Below are 16423 nucleotides of genomic sequence, written 5' to 3' on the forward strand. Positions count from 1 at the left end.
TATAATCCCAGCACTTTGGGAGGCCAAGGCAGGCAGATCACGAGGTCAGGCGTTCAAGACCAGCCTGGCCAACGTGGTGAAACCCTGTCTCTACTAAAAATACAAAAATTAGCCAGGCATGGTGGCGGGCACCTATAATTCCAGCTACTTGGGAGGCTGAGGCAGGAGAATCGCTACAACCCCGGAGGCAAAGGTTGCAGTGAGCTGAGATCGCACCACTGCACTCCAGCCTGGGTGACAGAGCAAGACTCCATCTCAAAAAAAAAAATGTTTTTTAATAACTAAATGCCCCATCACTCATTTGTAAGTTGACATTTAAAATGCTTTTGTCTGCAGTTTAAATAGTTGCAGAAGATATCATTACAGGCATATAAATATGCAGACAGACAGATCAGATATAGACAGACAGACAGAGATGTCGGCGACCGTGCAGGGTAGGCACGTCTGCCAGGGGTCTCTCAACCTGCAAGAGGGTCCCAAAACCTGGAAGAGAGAGTGCGCAGAAGAAAGGGAGACAGAGAGCGGGGGTCTGGAGGGCTGGATAGGCCGTGCCTAAACAGCAGCAAATTTTATTTTTCAAAGGCCAGGAATAAATACACTTTCTTTGCTCTGGTTTCCGTCATTGCAAGAGGAAATGCAAATCTATACCTTACATGGCCTGTACAATAGAGAAGTCAGATACACAGTCAGTGGTTGTAAAAAGTAACAGAATTTCCTGTGATCACAAAGCTTGTTTACATCCAGACATTATTCCTCATGGCTGCAGGTAATTCTGGTTTGATCTTGTTTTAGAACTGAGATGTGAAAAGGTTTTCTGGTTTTGCTCATCAGAATATCTTTTAACCAGATTCTCCTTTGTTTGCTCCTGACTCAACTTATCTCAACTCCCCCATTCAGGAGTCTCTGAGTCAGGGATCAAAGCCATCCCGTATGGTGGCATTTGCTTTGCAAATATCCCCACAGTTAAACCATTATCTAGGGTACAAGGCAGTCAGGCAAGTAAAGAAAAGGTTAAAGCTATTCTTAAAGAAAGAGTCATAAAGATTAAAAGCAGAAACTGGTTGCTGGTAGGGAGTCATTCGGTCTAGCAGCACTGCACAGTTTAGCCCAGATGATATCGTGGTTGATATTAGAAACTGGCCATCCATCTTTCAGTCCCTTCTTTCCGCTAGCTCGACTGCCTCCAGTAGAAAACTGTGTTTGGGATCAAGCTCACCGTATAGTGAGACCCACGCCTTTTGGGGGTCTCACACGGGAATGTCCCCACACAGAGACACACAGATAGATAGATAGATAGATAGATAGATAGATAGATAGATAGATAGACTGACAGACAGACAGGCAGGCAAGGTAGGTAGACAGGTAGGCAGGCAAGCAGGGAGGCACAAAGGTAGCTAGGTAGACAGTAATCCCAGCACTTTGGGAGGCTGAGGCGGGTGGATCACGAGGTCAAGAGATCGAGACCATCCTGGTCAACATGGTGAAACCCCATCTCTACTAAAAATACAAAAAATTAGCTGGGCATGGTGGCGCGTGCCTGTAATCCCAGCTACTCAGGAGGCTGAGGCAGGAGAATTGCCTGAACCCAGGAGGCGGAGGTTGCGGTGAGCCGAGATCACACCATTGCACTCCAGCCTGGGCAACAAGAGCGAAACTCCGTCTCAAAAAAAAAAAAAAAACAGAATCTAACTCTGTCACCCAGGCTGGAGTACAATGGCACAATCTCAGCTCACTGCAACCTTCACCTCCCAGATTCAAGGGATTCTTCTGCCTCAGCCTCCCAAGTAGCTGGGATTATAGACGCCCACCACCACACCTGGCTAATTTCTGTATATTTTTTTAGTAGAGATGGGGTTTCGCCATGTTGGCCAGGCTGATCTCGAACTCCTGCCTGAGGTGATCCACCCACCTCGGCCTCCCAAAGTGCTGGGATTACAGGCATGAGCCACCACAGCCAGCCTATCTCATCAGTCTTTTGAGTGAGTCCAGTGGGACCTAAACAGCATAGAGATTTTATTCCCATCATTAGCCACTTAAAAACAGAATACATACACAAACCTATGTTTCTTTGTTTGATGTACTTTTCTGTTTACATGTCACATTCCATACACGCTCACACAAAAGCACCAAAAGCAAACTCTTTTTCAACAGCCAAAACATTTACATCATTGCTTTTTTCTGCTTGACTTGTGTTTCAATTCTATTTCACTTTAGAATATATCCTAAAGCAACTTACATTTTATACTAGAAAACCTATTAAGGATTTCTTTTTTTCTTTCTTTTTGAGATGGAGTTTCACTCTATTGCCCAGGCTGGAGTGCAAGGGTGCAATCTCTATTCACTGCAACCTCTACCTCCCAGATTCAAACAACTCTCCTGCCTCAGCCGCCCAAGCAGCTGGGATTAGCTGCCAACATGCCCAGGTACATTTTGTATTTTTAGTAAAATCACGGTTTCACCATGTTGGTCAGGCTGGTCTCAAACTCCTGACCTCAGGTAATCCACCCACCTTGGCCTCTTAAAGTGCTGGGATTACAGGCATGAGCCACTGCACCCAGCCATGTTATTGATTTCTTTCTCACACTTCCCCACCATATAAATATCTGCATACGTTTTAGATTAAAACCCTCAGAAAAATCAGCATAGGGATTTTTAGAAGGGACATACCTTAAGGTAGTAAGAGCCATCCAGGACAAACCCACAACCAACATTATATGGAACAGGGACAAGTTGAAAGCATTCCGCTGAGAACTGGAACAAGACCAGGATCTCTACTTTCACCACTTCTATTCAACACAGTACCAGAAGCCCCAGCCACAGCAATCAGACAAGAGAAAGAAAGAACGGGTATCCAAATTGGTAAAGAGGAAATCAAACGTCACTATTTGCCAATGATAAGATCGTATACCTAGAAAACCCTGAACACTCAGCCAAAAAGCTCCTAGAACTGATATATAAATTCAGCAAAGTTTCAGAATACGAAATTCATGTACACAAATCAGTATCTCTGCTATACACAACAGCAACAAGGCTGAGAATCAAATCAAAAACTCAACCCCTTTTACAAGAGCTGCAAAAAAAAATAAATACTTTGGAATTTATTTTATTTTTTATTTTTTATTTTTTTGAGACAGAGTTTCACTCTTGTTGCCCAGGCTGGAGTGCAATGGCGCGATCTCGGCTCACCGCAACCTCCGCCTCCTGGGTTCAGGCAATTCTCCTGCCTCAGCCTCCTGAGTAGCTGGGATTACAGGCACGCACCACCACGCCCAGCTAATTTTTTGTATTTTTAGTAGAGACGGAGTTTCACCACGTTGACCAGGATGGTCTCAATCTCTTGACCTCGTGATCCACCCGCCTCAGCCTCCCAAAGTGCTGGGATTACAGGCTTGAGCCACCGCGCCCGGCTAGGAATTTATTTTTTAATAAGGAGGTGAAAGACATCTACAAGGACTGCTGAAAGAAGTCACAGATGACACAAACGCATGGAAACACTTCCCATGCTCAAGGACGGGTAGAATCAACATTTTAAAAATAACCATACTGCCAAAAGCAATCTACGAATTCAATGCAGTTCCCATCAAAATACCGTCTTATTTCTCCACAGAACTAGAAAAAACAACCCTAAAATTCATATGGAACGAAAAAAAGGGCCCACGTAGCCAAAGCAAGAATAAGCAAACAGAACAAGTCTGGAGGCATCACACTACCCGACTTGAAACTATACTATAAGGCCACAGTCACCAAAACAGCATGGTACTGGTATAAAAATAGGCACACAGACCAATGGAACAGAAGAGAGAATCCAGAAATAAAGGCAAATACTTACAGCCAACTGGTCATCTGCAAAGCAAACAAAAACATAAAGTGGAGAAAAGACATCCTCTTCAACAAATCGTGCTGGGATAATTGGAAAGCCACATATGGAAGAATGAAACTAGATCCTCATCTCTCACCTTACACAAAAATCAGCTCAAGATGAATCAAAGACTTAAAGGTAAGACCTGAAACCATAAAAATTCTAGAAGATTAAAGTCCTAGGGTCAAGGTTAAGGGAAAAAAAAAATCTAGACGATAACATCAGAAAAACCCTTCTAGACATTGACATAGGCAAAGATTTCATGACTTTAAGAACCCAAAAGCAAATGCAACAAAAACAAAGATAAATAGATAGGATTTGTGAACTAAAAAGCTTCTGTAGGCCAGGCACAGTGGCTCACGCCTGTGGTCCTAGTGCTTTGGGAAGCCAAGGCAGGCAGATCACTCGAGGTCAGGAGTTTGAGACCAGCTTGGCCAACATGGTGAAATCCCGTCTCTACTGAAAATACAAAAATTACCCAGGCATGGTGGTGGGTGCCTATAATCCCAGCTACTTGGGAGGGTAAGGCAGGAAAATCGCTTGAACCCTGGTGGCAGAGATTGCAATGAGCTAAGATCACACCACCACACTCCAGCCTGGGCAAGAGACTGAGGCTCCATCTCAGAAAATAATAATAATAAATAACAATAAGCTTCTTCACAGCAAAAGAAATAATCAGCAGAGTAAACAGACAACCCACAGAGCGGGAGAAAAATCTTTGCAATTTATATATCTGACAAAGGACCAATATCCAGAATCTACAAGGAACTCAAACAAATCAGCAAGAAAAAAAAAAAAAAAATCCCATCAACAAGTGGGCTAAGGACATGAATGGACAATTCTCAGATAGATATACAAATGGCCAAAAAACATACGAAAAAATGCTCAACATCACTAATGATCAGGGAACTGCAAATCAAAACCACAATGCAATACCACCTTACTCCTGCAAGAATGGCCATAATAAAAAGATCAAAAAATGATAGATGTTGGCATGGACGTGGTGAAAGGGAACATTTTTATACTGCTGGTGGGAACGTCAACTAATCCAACCACTATGGAAAACACTGGAGAAGTTCCTTAACTAAAAGCAGATCTACCATTGGGTCCAGCAATCCCACTACTAGGCATCTACCCAGAGGAAAAGACGTCATATGAAAAAGATACTTGCATACCCATTTATAGCAGCACAATTCACAACTGCAAAAATACGGAACCACCCCAAATGCCCACCAATCAAGGAGTGGATAAAGAAAATGTGATATACACACATACATACACACACACACCATAGACTACTACTCAGCCATGAAAAAGAATGAAATAATGGTATTTGCAGCAATCTGGATGGAACTGGAGAGCATTATTCTATGTGAAGTAACTCAGGAATGGAAAATCAAACCTCATGGGTTTTCACTCATAAACGGGAGCTAAGCTAGGCATGAGAATGACACAGTGGGCTTTGGGGACCGGAGGTAAGGTTCGGGGGAGGAATAAAAGACTACACGTTGGGTACAGTGTACACTCCTCGGGTGATGAGTGCTCCAAAATCTCAGAAATTAAACTAAGGAACTTATCCTTGTAACCAAACACCACCTGTTCCCCCATGCCAACTGAAATTTAAAATAAAATTTTTAAAAGCCAAAAATAAATATCTATATACATTTTAATTTAATTTTTTAAAATTTCCTGTGAGCCCAGGGCTCTAAATGCTTAAGTAACAATTTCCTGGATTGAATAATGATAATGACTATTAGTGATGGGAAGAGATTCATAAGAATGAATATATAATATACAATTTTATAATTATTAAATATTACAAAGCAAAATATTATTTCAAATGTGTATGTTACTGAATGGGGCTTTATTCTTTTTTCAATTCATTCATCTATATGAGGATAGTTATTAGTCATTATTAGAATAAGACAGAGTTCATCAATTTTATTTATTTATTTTTTTCCATAACATAAGCAAAGAGAAAATGTATTCGTATAAATGAGAGGATGGGCGAAAAAAGACGTCGTGTTATAATACTGCCATTCTGTTCTCTGTATGCTTTTCAAGTTACAGGCCCGAAATCACAGGATAGTCCATCACGGAAAACTACTTTCAAGGACCTCTCTGCTGACAATTTGATCAGATCCACCTTCAAAGGACAGGACAGCATCTGAACTGCTAAAGGAATTGTGGGCTGGGCCCGGTGGCTCACGTCTGTAATGCCGGCACTTTGGGAGGCCGAGGCCGGTGGATCATCTGAGGTTAGGAGTTTGAGATCAGCCCGGTCAACATGGCAAAACCCCGTCTCTACTAAAAATACAAAAAAAATTAGCCAGGCATGGTGGCGCACACTTGTAATCCCAGTTACTCAGGAGGCTGCAGCAGGAGAATTGCTTGAACTCGGGAGGCGGAGGTTGCAGTGAGCCAAGACTGTGCCACTGCACTCTAGTCTCGGAGACAAGGTGAGACTCCATCTCAAATACAAAAAACAAAAAAAGGCATTGTGCCCAGTCATTAGAGATAGAGCCCTCTACTTTCTCCACACCAGCACTAACATTCCAAGGGGCCCTCCGTGTCCGCCTGAAGACCATGTCCCCAAGAGACAAGGTCATAAGGCAAGAGCACCTTTCTTATGTAACGTGGAAAAGAAGCTGTGCTAAGGAAGCCAGAAAAGGAAGACTGGCTTCCCCGGCATTCTCAGGCACAGCAGTTATAGGGAAGAGAACATATGGAAGCTGAGGACCTAGAAACTAATTTTCTCAACACACTCTGTGCACCTGTGTATGGCTCAGAAAGGAGGGTGTTTTTGATGGGACAGTGGTCCCAATCTAAAAGCTACTGACTCAGATGGCCTCTGGCAGCCTTCACCCCCAGGCTAGTTTTTCCAGATTGCAGGGCTCTAAAATCTGAGGAAAGAAGCCAAACCCTGATCAACTAAAACAGAAACCCACATATTAGATACCTTTTGATATGAGTGATACATCTGTAGCACACAGCACCATGACATCTTCACCCCTGAAAAATGGAATCTGAACTAATCAAGACTCCAGGGCTAACTCCCAGCTTACAGGAAATACAGGGGACTGAGGAACAAGTTAGACAGCACCACAAGGAAGTAATAGGCCTAATTTAGAATGCAGAACATTCTAGAGACAAATGACCCAGTTTCTCCAACAAAGTACTAGCATAAAAAAAAATGAACTGTTACAAAATTAAAGAGACTTAAAAGATATAACAAACAAATGCAGTGTGGAAATCTTGTTTGGACCTCAATTTTAACAAAACAATATTACACGACACCTTTAAAAGATGGAGGAAATCTGAATATGGAGTAGATGTTAGATCATAGAAAGGAATTCTTGTTAAGTTGGTAGGCATGATAATGGCCATGTTTTTTTAAAAAACAAACATAATTCAGTTAGAGATGTGTACTGAATTTACAGGTGGAAATACATGATGTCTGGGATTTGCTTTTACAAAATATTCTAATCTCCCAAGAAGGTTGGCGGAGGACAGACGGATTGAGATTAGCAAAATGTTAATAATGACTGAAGTTGGGAAATGGGTATCTGGGATGCATCCTAGGCTTCTACCCACGATTTTTACATGTTTAACAATGTCTATAATACACCAGGTTCCATAGCTCACACCTGTCATCTTTTGGAGGCCTAAGCAGGTAGATCGCTTGAGCCCAGGAGTTCAAGACCAGCCTGGACAACATGGCAAAACCCCATCTCTGCAAAAACTCAAAAAATCAGCCAGGCATGATGGCATATTCCAGCTACTCGGGAGGCTGAGTTGGCAGGATCACCTGAGTCCAGAGAAGTTGAGGCTGCAGTGAGCCACGATTGTGCCACTGTACTCTAGCCTGGGTGACAGAGTAAAACCCTGTCTCAAAAAAAAAAAAAAAAAAAGTCTATAATAAAAGGTCTTTTTTTTTTTTTTTTTTTTTAATGGAGTCTCGATCTGTCACTCAGGCTGGAGTGCAACGGTGTGATCTCAGCTCACTGCAACCTCTGCCTCCCAAGTTCAAGCAATTCTCCTGCCTCAGCCTCCCAAGACGCTGGAATTACAGGTGCACACCACCACGCCCAGCTAATTTTTGTATTTTTAGTAGAGACAGGGTTTCACCACGTTGGCCAGGCTGGTGTCAATCTCTTGACCTCATGATCCGCCCGCCTCAGTCTCCAAAAGTGCTGGGCTTACAAGCGTGACCCACTGCGCCCGGCAGTAAAAGGTCTTTTAAGGTAGAAGAGGAGAAAAGAAAGTATACTGAGTTAGAGCCAACTACGTTTTAGGCTAGGCCTGTGCTGGGCCCTTACTGAATATGATCTTATTTTCCTAATCCTGAGGCAGCTATCACATCAACCTCCTTTGCTGTCTAAAGAGAAATAGGCATTTGATAAGCTGGGAAATAAATATAGCAGGTGATAAGAGCGAGCTGTTAGCACCTGGGAACACAGAGATGCATCTAGGTCACAAAGGGAGGGACTGGAGACAGCCCTTGGCAGACAAATGTCACAATCAGTATGTCTCAATTTGCATTTCTCCCACGACATGCTACTTACCCCAGCAGCAAAGCCAAGACTTCCATCTAAGATCCGCCTCTGAAAATCAAAACAAGATGTTTCAGTTTCCAAGAGACAATAAGATGATGTTTCCCGGGACAAGAAACCATAAGGCCCAAAAGAGCCACCCAGATGAAGACTGGCCCACCCCTGAGCTTGTGAGCTCCTGAATTTATGCAATGGGCCAAGAACCAGGGGGAAAGTTTCCAGTTAACTTTCCATCCGCCCCATAGCCAATCAGAAGTGTTCTTTCAGGTGGTGTTTGGCTTCCGTGGCCCTTGTGTTGTCTCTTACTCAGCTCTCCCTGTGAATTACAACTATAAACCTTTAGTCAGTAGACAGTCCACAAGACGGAAATTACCAAGTGATGGCGAGGAGCAGGCAGAATGATAGAACCCTCACACAAGCTGGTTCACGCCTGTAATGAGCCACCGTGGGATTACAGTGGCTCACGCCTGTAATCCCACAGTGACTCATGCCTGTAAACTTTGGGAGGCCTAGGCGGGCAGATTACCTCAGGTCACGATTTCAAGACTAGCCTGGCCAACATGGTGAAACCCCATATCTGTTAAAAATACCAGCCTGGCTAACTAGAGCAAGACTGTCTCAATAAAAAAAAAAAAAAAAAAGAATGGAAAAAAGAAATTACATGCAAGTAGAAATCAGGCAGCGGGCGACCAAAGCCTCAATAACTGGGCTTCTCACTTCCCGTTCCCTTCAAGTCAGGCTGTCAAGGGTCAGGAGGGGAGGTGATAATGCATGAGGGTGTCTACACAAGCAGACATCTATTCTCCCGGCCTGGCAGGGAGAAGGCGAGAAAATAAGAAGACAGCGAACAAACCCAGGACGCACTGCCTAGGGGCGTCACGAAAGTCTGCAAACCTGCTCCACGGAGTGAGACGGTGTCACTTTACCAAAGGGCTCCCCACCAACATCCAGAACCAAAGCCAGGCAACTCACCTGTCCACTCGAGAATACGAACACGAGAGCTGCCCCAGCAGCTGTCATCCCCCAGGTGAAGAAGGTCCCCAGCAAGGCCTGGAACACAGAGCTGTGGCCTTGGAGCATGCTGGATACAGCTGTGCAAGAAGAGCGAGAGGGTCAGCTGCCGGCGGTCCCTTTCAGTGACAGGCGCACGTTCTGACGTGTCCTAACAGCCTGTGCGGCGGGAGCTGGCCTCCCTCTGGGTTGGCAGTCTGTACCCTTCTGCCACACCATCCCAGTGTCCCTCAGCCACCCAGCACACAGGTCAGGCTTCTCTGTCCTGGTCTCCCAGGAACTAGAAATCGTCTTACTCTGAAAGAAGGCATGGGGAAATGCCAGCAGAACTGACAAAAGAAGCTGCAACATTGAGAATTGGTTTCAAAGAGAAGCACAAAGAATGTGGTTTATCCCAGAGGAAGGGGTCCTAGGAGGATCTGATGCAGCCTCCCCCACACAATCTGCCTCCTTTTTTCTTTCTTTCTTTTTTTTTTTTTGAGACAGAGTCTTATTTACTGTCACCCAGGCTGGAGTGCAGTGGTGCAATCTCGGCTCACTGCAACCTCTGCCTCCTGGGTTCAAGTGATTCTCCTGCTTCAGCCTCCCAAGTAACTGGGACTACCAGTGCCCACTACCACGCCTAGCTAATTTTTTATTTTTTAGTAGAGACCGGGCTTCACCACGTTAGCCAGGATGGCCTTGATCTCCTGACCCCATGATCCGCCCACCTTGGCCTCCCAAAGTGCTGGGATTACAGGCGTGAGCCACCGCGCCCGGCCACAATCTGCCCCTTCTACCATCACTTGCCCACCATCTGTGTTCAGCCTTCTCCAAAGACAGGTGACTAGATCAGGTGATGTCAACACACTTCCAATCTAAATCCCCATCACAACTGCAACAGTGCACCCATCCTGCCAAAGGGTAAACTCCACCAACCGACCTTTGATCCCCACCCCCACCCCCAACTCTCCAATCCATTTCTCCATCATGCCTGCATGAGCACCCAACTCCAGCTCAACCCAATTATTTCTGGCACCTTCCACAAGCCCCAAACAATCCTGCCTCCAAGTCTCTGTTCATACAGTTCCCTCCTGGGATACCTTCCCTGCACATGTCCAGCCATCAGAACCCAGAGCATCCTCTGCAGCCCCCCTAATGCCAACTTCACGACCAAGGCTTTGCTGGCCTTTCCCAGCCCTGCCCCAGTGTGCACCTCCCGTGCTTTCTCAGTGTGCCTTTGCCTCCATCTTTTACAGCTTTAGTTGCTTAAGGATAGGGATGATGCGTTTTCACATTTGGCACCCTGTCAAATAGGGCTTTGTGAGCCCTGAAAAATACGTGCTGCATGGAAAAGGGCCAGCTCACCTGCACAGGACAGTCAGCAAGGACAATGAAGGAACCATGAGGAGAATGTCCCTTGGTCAACTTGCACCCTGCCGCTGAAGCTGGTTACACCCCCGCCCACCAAGGAAAGGAAGGGAAGTACAATTCCATCTCATTTCAGCCCAGAGAGCCTCCTCCAGACTTTAACATGCTTAAAATTCTGGATCTGAAATGACAATCGGATCTCTCCCTACGGAAAGTTACAAGGCAAAGAAATTCATTTGTTGAAAAGCCCTGTATTCTGGTACACAAACGTTGGGCTCAAGGCCTCATCTCAAAGGCTCATTCATCTCCCTGATGGTCTGCCAGCACCCAGAGGGCTGGCTGGACACAACCACACTGGACTCAGCTCTGCCAGGCCCCAGTCTCTGTGAGGAGCCAGCGGCCCCGGGCCTGCAGATCAAGAGCAGGAGATGCTGCCTCACTTGACCCTAGAAGGAAACCATGGCAGAGTGTGGACGGAGCCCTTATGCCAAGCGGCTCAGCAACACACCCAGGCTCAAACCTAGGAAGGGCTATGGGTCCAGGTGAAACCGTGAGATAAATAGCATCTATGGTTCCAGACTCTAGTCCCCATACTCTAAACAAACTGCACCAATTGTGAAAACTATGACCGTACTAATTAAAGAAAAAAATCATTTTTAAAAAAACTACTCTTTTTATCTGTTGTCTTGTTAAGCCACCCTAAAAAGAGGGGTTGGTGTTTGTTTTTAAACCAAGCCATCTGGACCATTACACCAATCATCTATTCCGAGTCGCTGTGGTTAAAATTTCAAACAGCATTTAGAAAGAACAGCACACTGCGATCATCCTCTTAGTACTTATCATCCAAGACAGGGCATAACAAAAACACCTCTTTCCTGTGTTTGAATGTGCCTTTTGACAGCTAGGGAAGAGAGTAAACAATTTACATTTGCCAACAGGCCAAAGTCAACGTGGATCTTGTGGGCTGGCGAACAGAAGGGAGGAAGCTCATGGGTGTTCCCGGTGGTTAGGGAAACATTCATCTAAGCCTGCCCCCATGTACACCTGAGCACCCTGCTGAGTAAGAAAAAGAGAAGACCAAGGCCATCATCTTTTCCATCCCATTAGGAGCAGCATTTATTGTGGGCAATGCAAGCCCAGTGCCCTTTGGAGAAGGTTCTTCTCCATTTGCTGTTTTAAATCCTCGCTACTCCAAGGGTGGTCAGACAACCAGCAGCACTGGTCCAGCTTGAGAGCTAGTTAGGAAGGCAGAAACTCAGGTCCCACCCCAGACTTTCTGAATCAAGGTCTGCATTTTGTGGAATTCCATGGGAGATTCTTACGCACACTGAACTGTGGAAAGCAATGGACTAAAACTGGTAAAACTTCAGCCAGGCACAGTGTCTCATCCCTGTAATCCTGGCACCTTGGGAGGCCAAAGCTGGCAGATCACCTCAGGTCAGGAGTTCAAGACCAGCCTGACCAACATGGTGAAACCCATCTCTACTAAAAACACAAAAATTAGCCAGGCGTGCTGGCTCGCACCTGTAATCCCAGCTACTCAGGAGGCTGAGGCAGGAGAATCACTTGAATCCGGAAGGCAGAGGTTACAGTGAGCCAAGATCACACCACTGCACTCCAGCCTGGGCGACAGAGCGAGGCTCTCTGTCTCTAAATAAATAAATAAATAAAACTGGTAAAACTTCTACAATACCAAGAGCTTAGAAAATGAGTTCTCCTGCCCCACGTAGGGCTGGCAAGACCAAGGAAGAGTCCCAAAAGAACAAAAAGTTTTCTGCAGTCTCAAGAGAATAAAAAGTTTCTGGCAGAGTCCCAAGAGAACAAAAATTTTCTCTAACTGGCAGACCAGTAACGATTTAGGGCACAGCATCTCCATGCATCGGGGCTCACTCAGACTTCCTCAGGATGAGGATATTAATTCCATCAACCTTGATTAGTTAGCGGGAGGGAGAATAATTCTCTGCCCGTTCCAACTTTTAAAATGCCAACAGCCACAGCAGCACGTGGGCATTACCGGCTGACTGATACAGGTTGGTTTTCTTTCTTCCCCCCGCCCCCTTTTAAACCTGTCGTTCCGATTCCAAGAGTCAGCTTCAAGAGGCTGAAGTTGCAGAAGCGGAAAGAGGACTACGGCTGCTGGGCCTTAGTGGAACTGCACACACATGCCCTAACTCCACGAGGGGGATCCGGCAGAAGGATTCAGGTGTGGGCGGCGAGGACTGTGAAAAAGTTCTCTAACGCCTCGCTACTCAAAGCCTGGTCCGCAGACCACCCAACCTGGGGATTGGTTGGAAATGCTCACGGTCATGCCCCACCCAGACCTGCTGCGAGTTAACCAGATTCCCAGTCAAGTTCAAGTGGTCCCGCTAACAGCCAGCGCAAGTGGGAGGGGCCTGGAATTGTAGCGGTATCTGTTCCCAGGAATCCCGGGTCCTCCACACACCCCCTAGGAGATGTTGAACGAAGAGGAGCTTGGGTGAGGACTGTAAAAAGCAGGCAGGTCACTGCCCTCCAGAACACCCTGGAGAGGGAAACGGGGGTCCGGGGACTTCCTTACCGCCGCTCCCCACCCTCCCACCCTGCCCGCCACCTGCCAAAGCCGCCAAATTTCTCCTCCAAACCCCTCCTCTCTACAGGCGCACCCCCTTCCAAGCTCCAAGTGGCTGCCCTTCCACGTCCCACACTCTTGTCCTGATGGCCCCCGACCCCGGGCCTCGAGCCCAACCAAAGGCACTGAAGGAGAGAAAAGCCGACTCACTAGGGTGCCCTCTCCAGCCCCCACTGCACTTCCATCAGCCCCCGCTGCCGCTCGCTCGCCGGCTCCACTCCCGCAGTCACTTCCTGCTTCCCTCCCGCACACGTGGCCCTCCCGCCTCCAGGCCCCGCCCCCTCAGCCGCTTCTGGCAACTCCCGCCTGAAGAATAGATTCTCTGGTTCGCCGCCGTTTGCAGGCTCTGGAACAGATCCGGGCGGGCAGAACAGAGCCCTGAGGCCAAGAGCTGAGCAGTCCGCCAGTGACTGCAGCCCTAGAAGCCGCAGACACCCAAGGAAAGAGCCCTTTGGAATACCCCTGAAGTTCCCTATGCTTCTACACCTTTGGCAGCCGGGTGCATACCCCTGGGTGCGCAGCAGAGCAGGATGCGCTGTGTATGTGTTGGCAGGGGTGGTTGGGGGCAGGGAAGGTGATGTTATGATCAGCATCCCGCTCCAGTCAATGGCCCTCAAAAGAATCATTGAACGGTGGCTCACGCCTGTAATCCCAACACTTTGGGAGGCTGAGGTGGGCAGATCACGAAGTGAGGAGTTCGAGACCAGCCTGGCCAACACGGTGAAACCCCATCTCTACTAAAAATACAAAAATTAGCTGGGCGTGATGGTGCGTGCCTGTAGTCTTAGCTACCCAGGAGGTTGAGGCAGGAGAATGGCTTGAACCCAGGAGGCGAAGATTGCAGTGAGCCGTTATGGGGCCACTGCATTCCAGCCTGGTGCCAGAGCAAGACTCCATCTCAAAAAAAAAAAAAAAGAAAAAGAAAGAATCACTGGAGTGGGTCAAATACAGAGTGCCATCACCCCTAGAGGTTCTGGTTCTGTCATTCTGTGTGGGGTTGGCATTTTGGGCTGGTGTGTGTGTGTGTTATTGTTGTTGTTTTTTGAGATGGAGTCTCGCTCTTTCCCCCAGACTGGAGTACAGTGGTCCGATCTTGGGTCACTGCAGCCTCTGCCTCCCATGTTCAAGTGATGTTCCTTTTTCAGCATCTCCAGTAGCTGAGACCACAGACATGCTGCCAAGCCTGTGGGAAACACTCCCTGGCTAATTTTTGTATTTTTTTTTTAGTAAAGACGGGGTTTCACCACGTTGCCCAAGCTGGTCTCGAACTCCTAACCTCAAGTGATCCACCCGCTTTGGCCTTACAAAATGCTGGATTATAGGCATGAGCCACCTTGCCTGGCCTGAGATTTTGTTTTGAGCTAGGAGTTGCTGACGCTGCTGTCCTGAGACACCCTTGGAGAAGCACTGCCCTAGGTCAAATGCTGTGATCCACAGGACTTCTGTGAAAAGACCAGAGGATAGGATTGGCTGGATTTAGCCAAAAACAAAACAATAAATAAGTAAAAACAAGATGCCTGATTAAATTTGAATTTCAGATAAATAACAAGTCATTTATTACTATAAATATGCCCTGGGCAATGTTTGGGACATACTTACGCTACAGCGGTATTTGTTGTTGATCTGAAATTCAAACTCAGCTGAGTGTCCTGTGTTTTATTTTACAACATACTTTATTTTACAACTGCCTGCGGTCTCATGGCAATAGCCCAAAGGGTCCAGTAACAGGCCTCTTTTTTCCAGCGGAACTAGGCTGTTCACACTTATGGTTGCACCATATACCATGCACTCCATAGGGAAGAGAAGACAGCCTGGCCACTGGAGGGTGGTCTTTGCCCTTAAAAGACCCCCAACTAGGAAGACTCAAAACAGCCATTGCAATTCCACGTAACAGAATATGACAGGCACACAGAGACGCAACACCCACATGGCACTGCCCATCAACTCATCCTCCAAAACATCATAGCTCTTCCTGCACGCTGCAATAGCCATGAAATGATATGATATCTTGGATCCACTTCAAAATATGATGGAAAAGAGAAGTGGATGGAGTAGACATTAAACAAAATTGGCCAGGAATTAACCATTGTTAGGCTGGAAGCAGTGGCTCACACCTGTAATCCTAGCACTTTGAGAGGACAAGGAGGGCAGATTGTTTGAGTCCAGGAGTCCAAGACCAGCCTGGGCTACAAAGCAACATCTTGTTGCTATAAAAAGCTAAAAAAAAGCAGTGGGGCAAGGTGGCAGGTGGTAGCTGGGTCTGTAGTCCCAGCTGCTAGGGAGGCTGAGCAGGGAGGATCACTTGAGCCCAGGAATTTGAGGCTGCAGTGAGCTGTAATGGTGCCACTGCACTCCAGCGAGAGACCCTGTCTCTTAATAACAAAAGGCCAGGTGCTGTGGCTCACGCCTATAATCCCAGCACTTAGAGAGGCCGAGGCGGGTGATGGCTTGAGGTTAGAAGTTCGAGACTACTGCCGGGCGCTGTGGCTCAAGCCTGTAATCCCAGCACTTTGGGAGGCCGAGGTGGGTGGATCACGAGGTCAAGAGATCGAGACCATCCTGGTCAACATGATGAAACCCGACTCTACTAAAATACAAAAAAATTAGCTGGGCATGGTGGCACGTGCCTGTAATCCCAGCTACTCAGGAGGGCAAGGCAGGAGAATTGCCTGAACCCAGGAGGCGGAGGTTGCGGTGAGCCGAGATCGCGCCATTGCACTCCAGCCTGGGTAACAAGAGCGAAACTCCGTCTCAAAAAAAAAAAAAAAAAAAAAAGAAGAAGTTCAAGACTAGCCTGGCCAACATGGTGAAACCCTATCTCTACTTATAATACAAAAAAATTAGGTGGGCATGGTGACACACGCCTGTAATCTCAACTACTCGGGAGGCTGAGGCAAGAGAATCACTTGAACCTGGGAAGTGGAGGTTATAGTGAGCCCAGATCACACCATTACACTCCAGCCTAGGCAACAAGAGTGAAACTCCGTCTCAAATAAATAAATAAAATTAACCATTACTGAACCTGGGGACTGGGCACATAGA

The 16423-nt window shown here is 46.6% G+C and overlaps 1 protein-coding gene across 3 annotated transcripts in view; it reads right to left on the reverse strand.

Annotated features, from left to right (window-relative positions):
• Positions 1-16423, reverse strand: part of SLC39A11 (solute carrier family 39 member 11) — a 541921-nt gene that overhangs the window by 425012 nt on the left and 100486 nt on the right. For 2 of the 3 annotated variants that reach the window (XM_003931782.2, XM_003931783.2), the window contains exons 1-3: positions 13532-13616; positions 9385-9503; positions 8425-8463 (exon numbers count right to left, since the gene is read on the reverse strand). In XM_003931782.2, coding sequence (XP_003931831.1) covers positions 8425-8463; positions 9385-9492 — 147 coding nt within the window. In that variant the 5' untranslated portion in view covers positions 9493-9503; positions 13532-13616. Of the gene's footprint in view, positions 1-8424; positions 8464-9384; positions 9504-13531; positions 13617-16423 lie in introns of those variants that run through there. The other variant, XM_074388916.1, reaches the window with a different exon arrangement.

This window comes from Saimiri boliviensis, chromosome 17 (assembly GCF_048565385.1).
Source record: "Saimiri boliviensis isolate mSaiBol1 chromosome 17, mSaiBol1.pri, whole genome shotgun sequence".
Taxonomy (NCBI): domain Eukaryota; kingdom Metazoa; phylum Chordata; class Mammalia; order Primates; family Cebidae; genus Saimiri; species Saimiri boliviensis.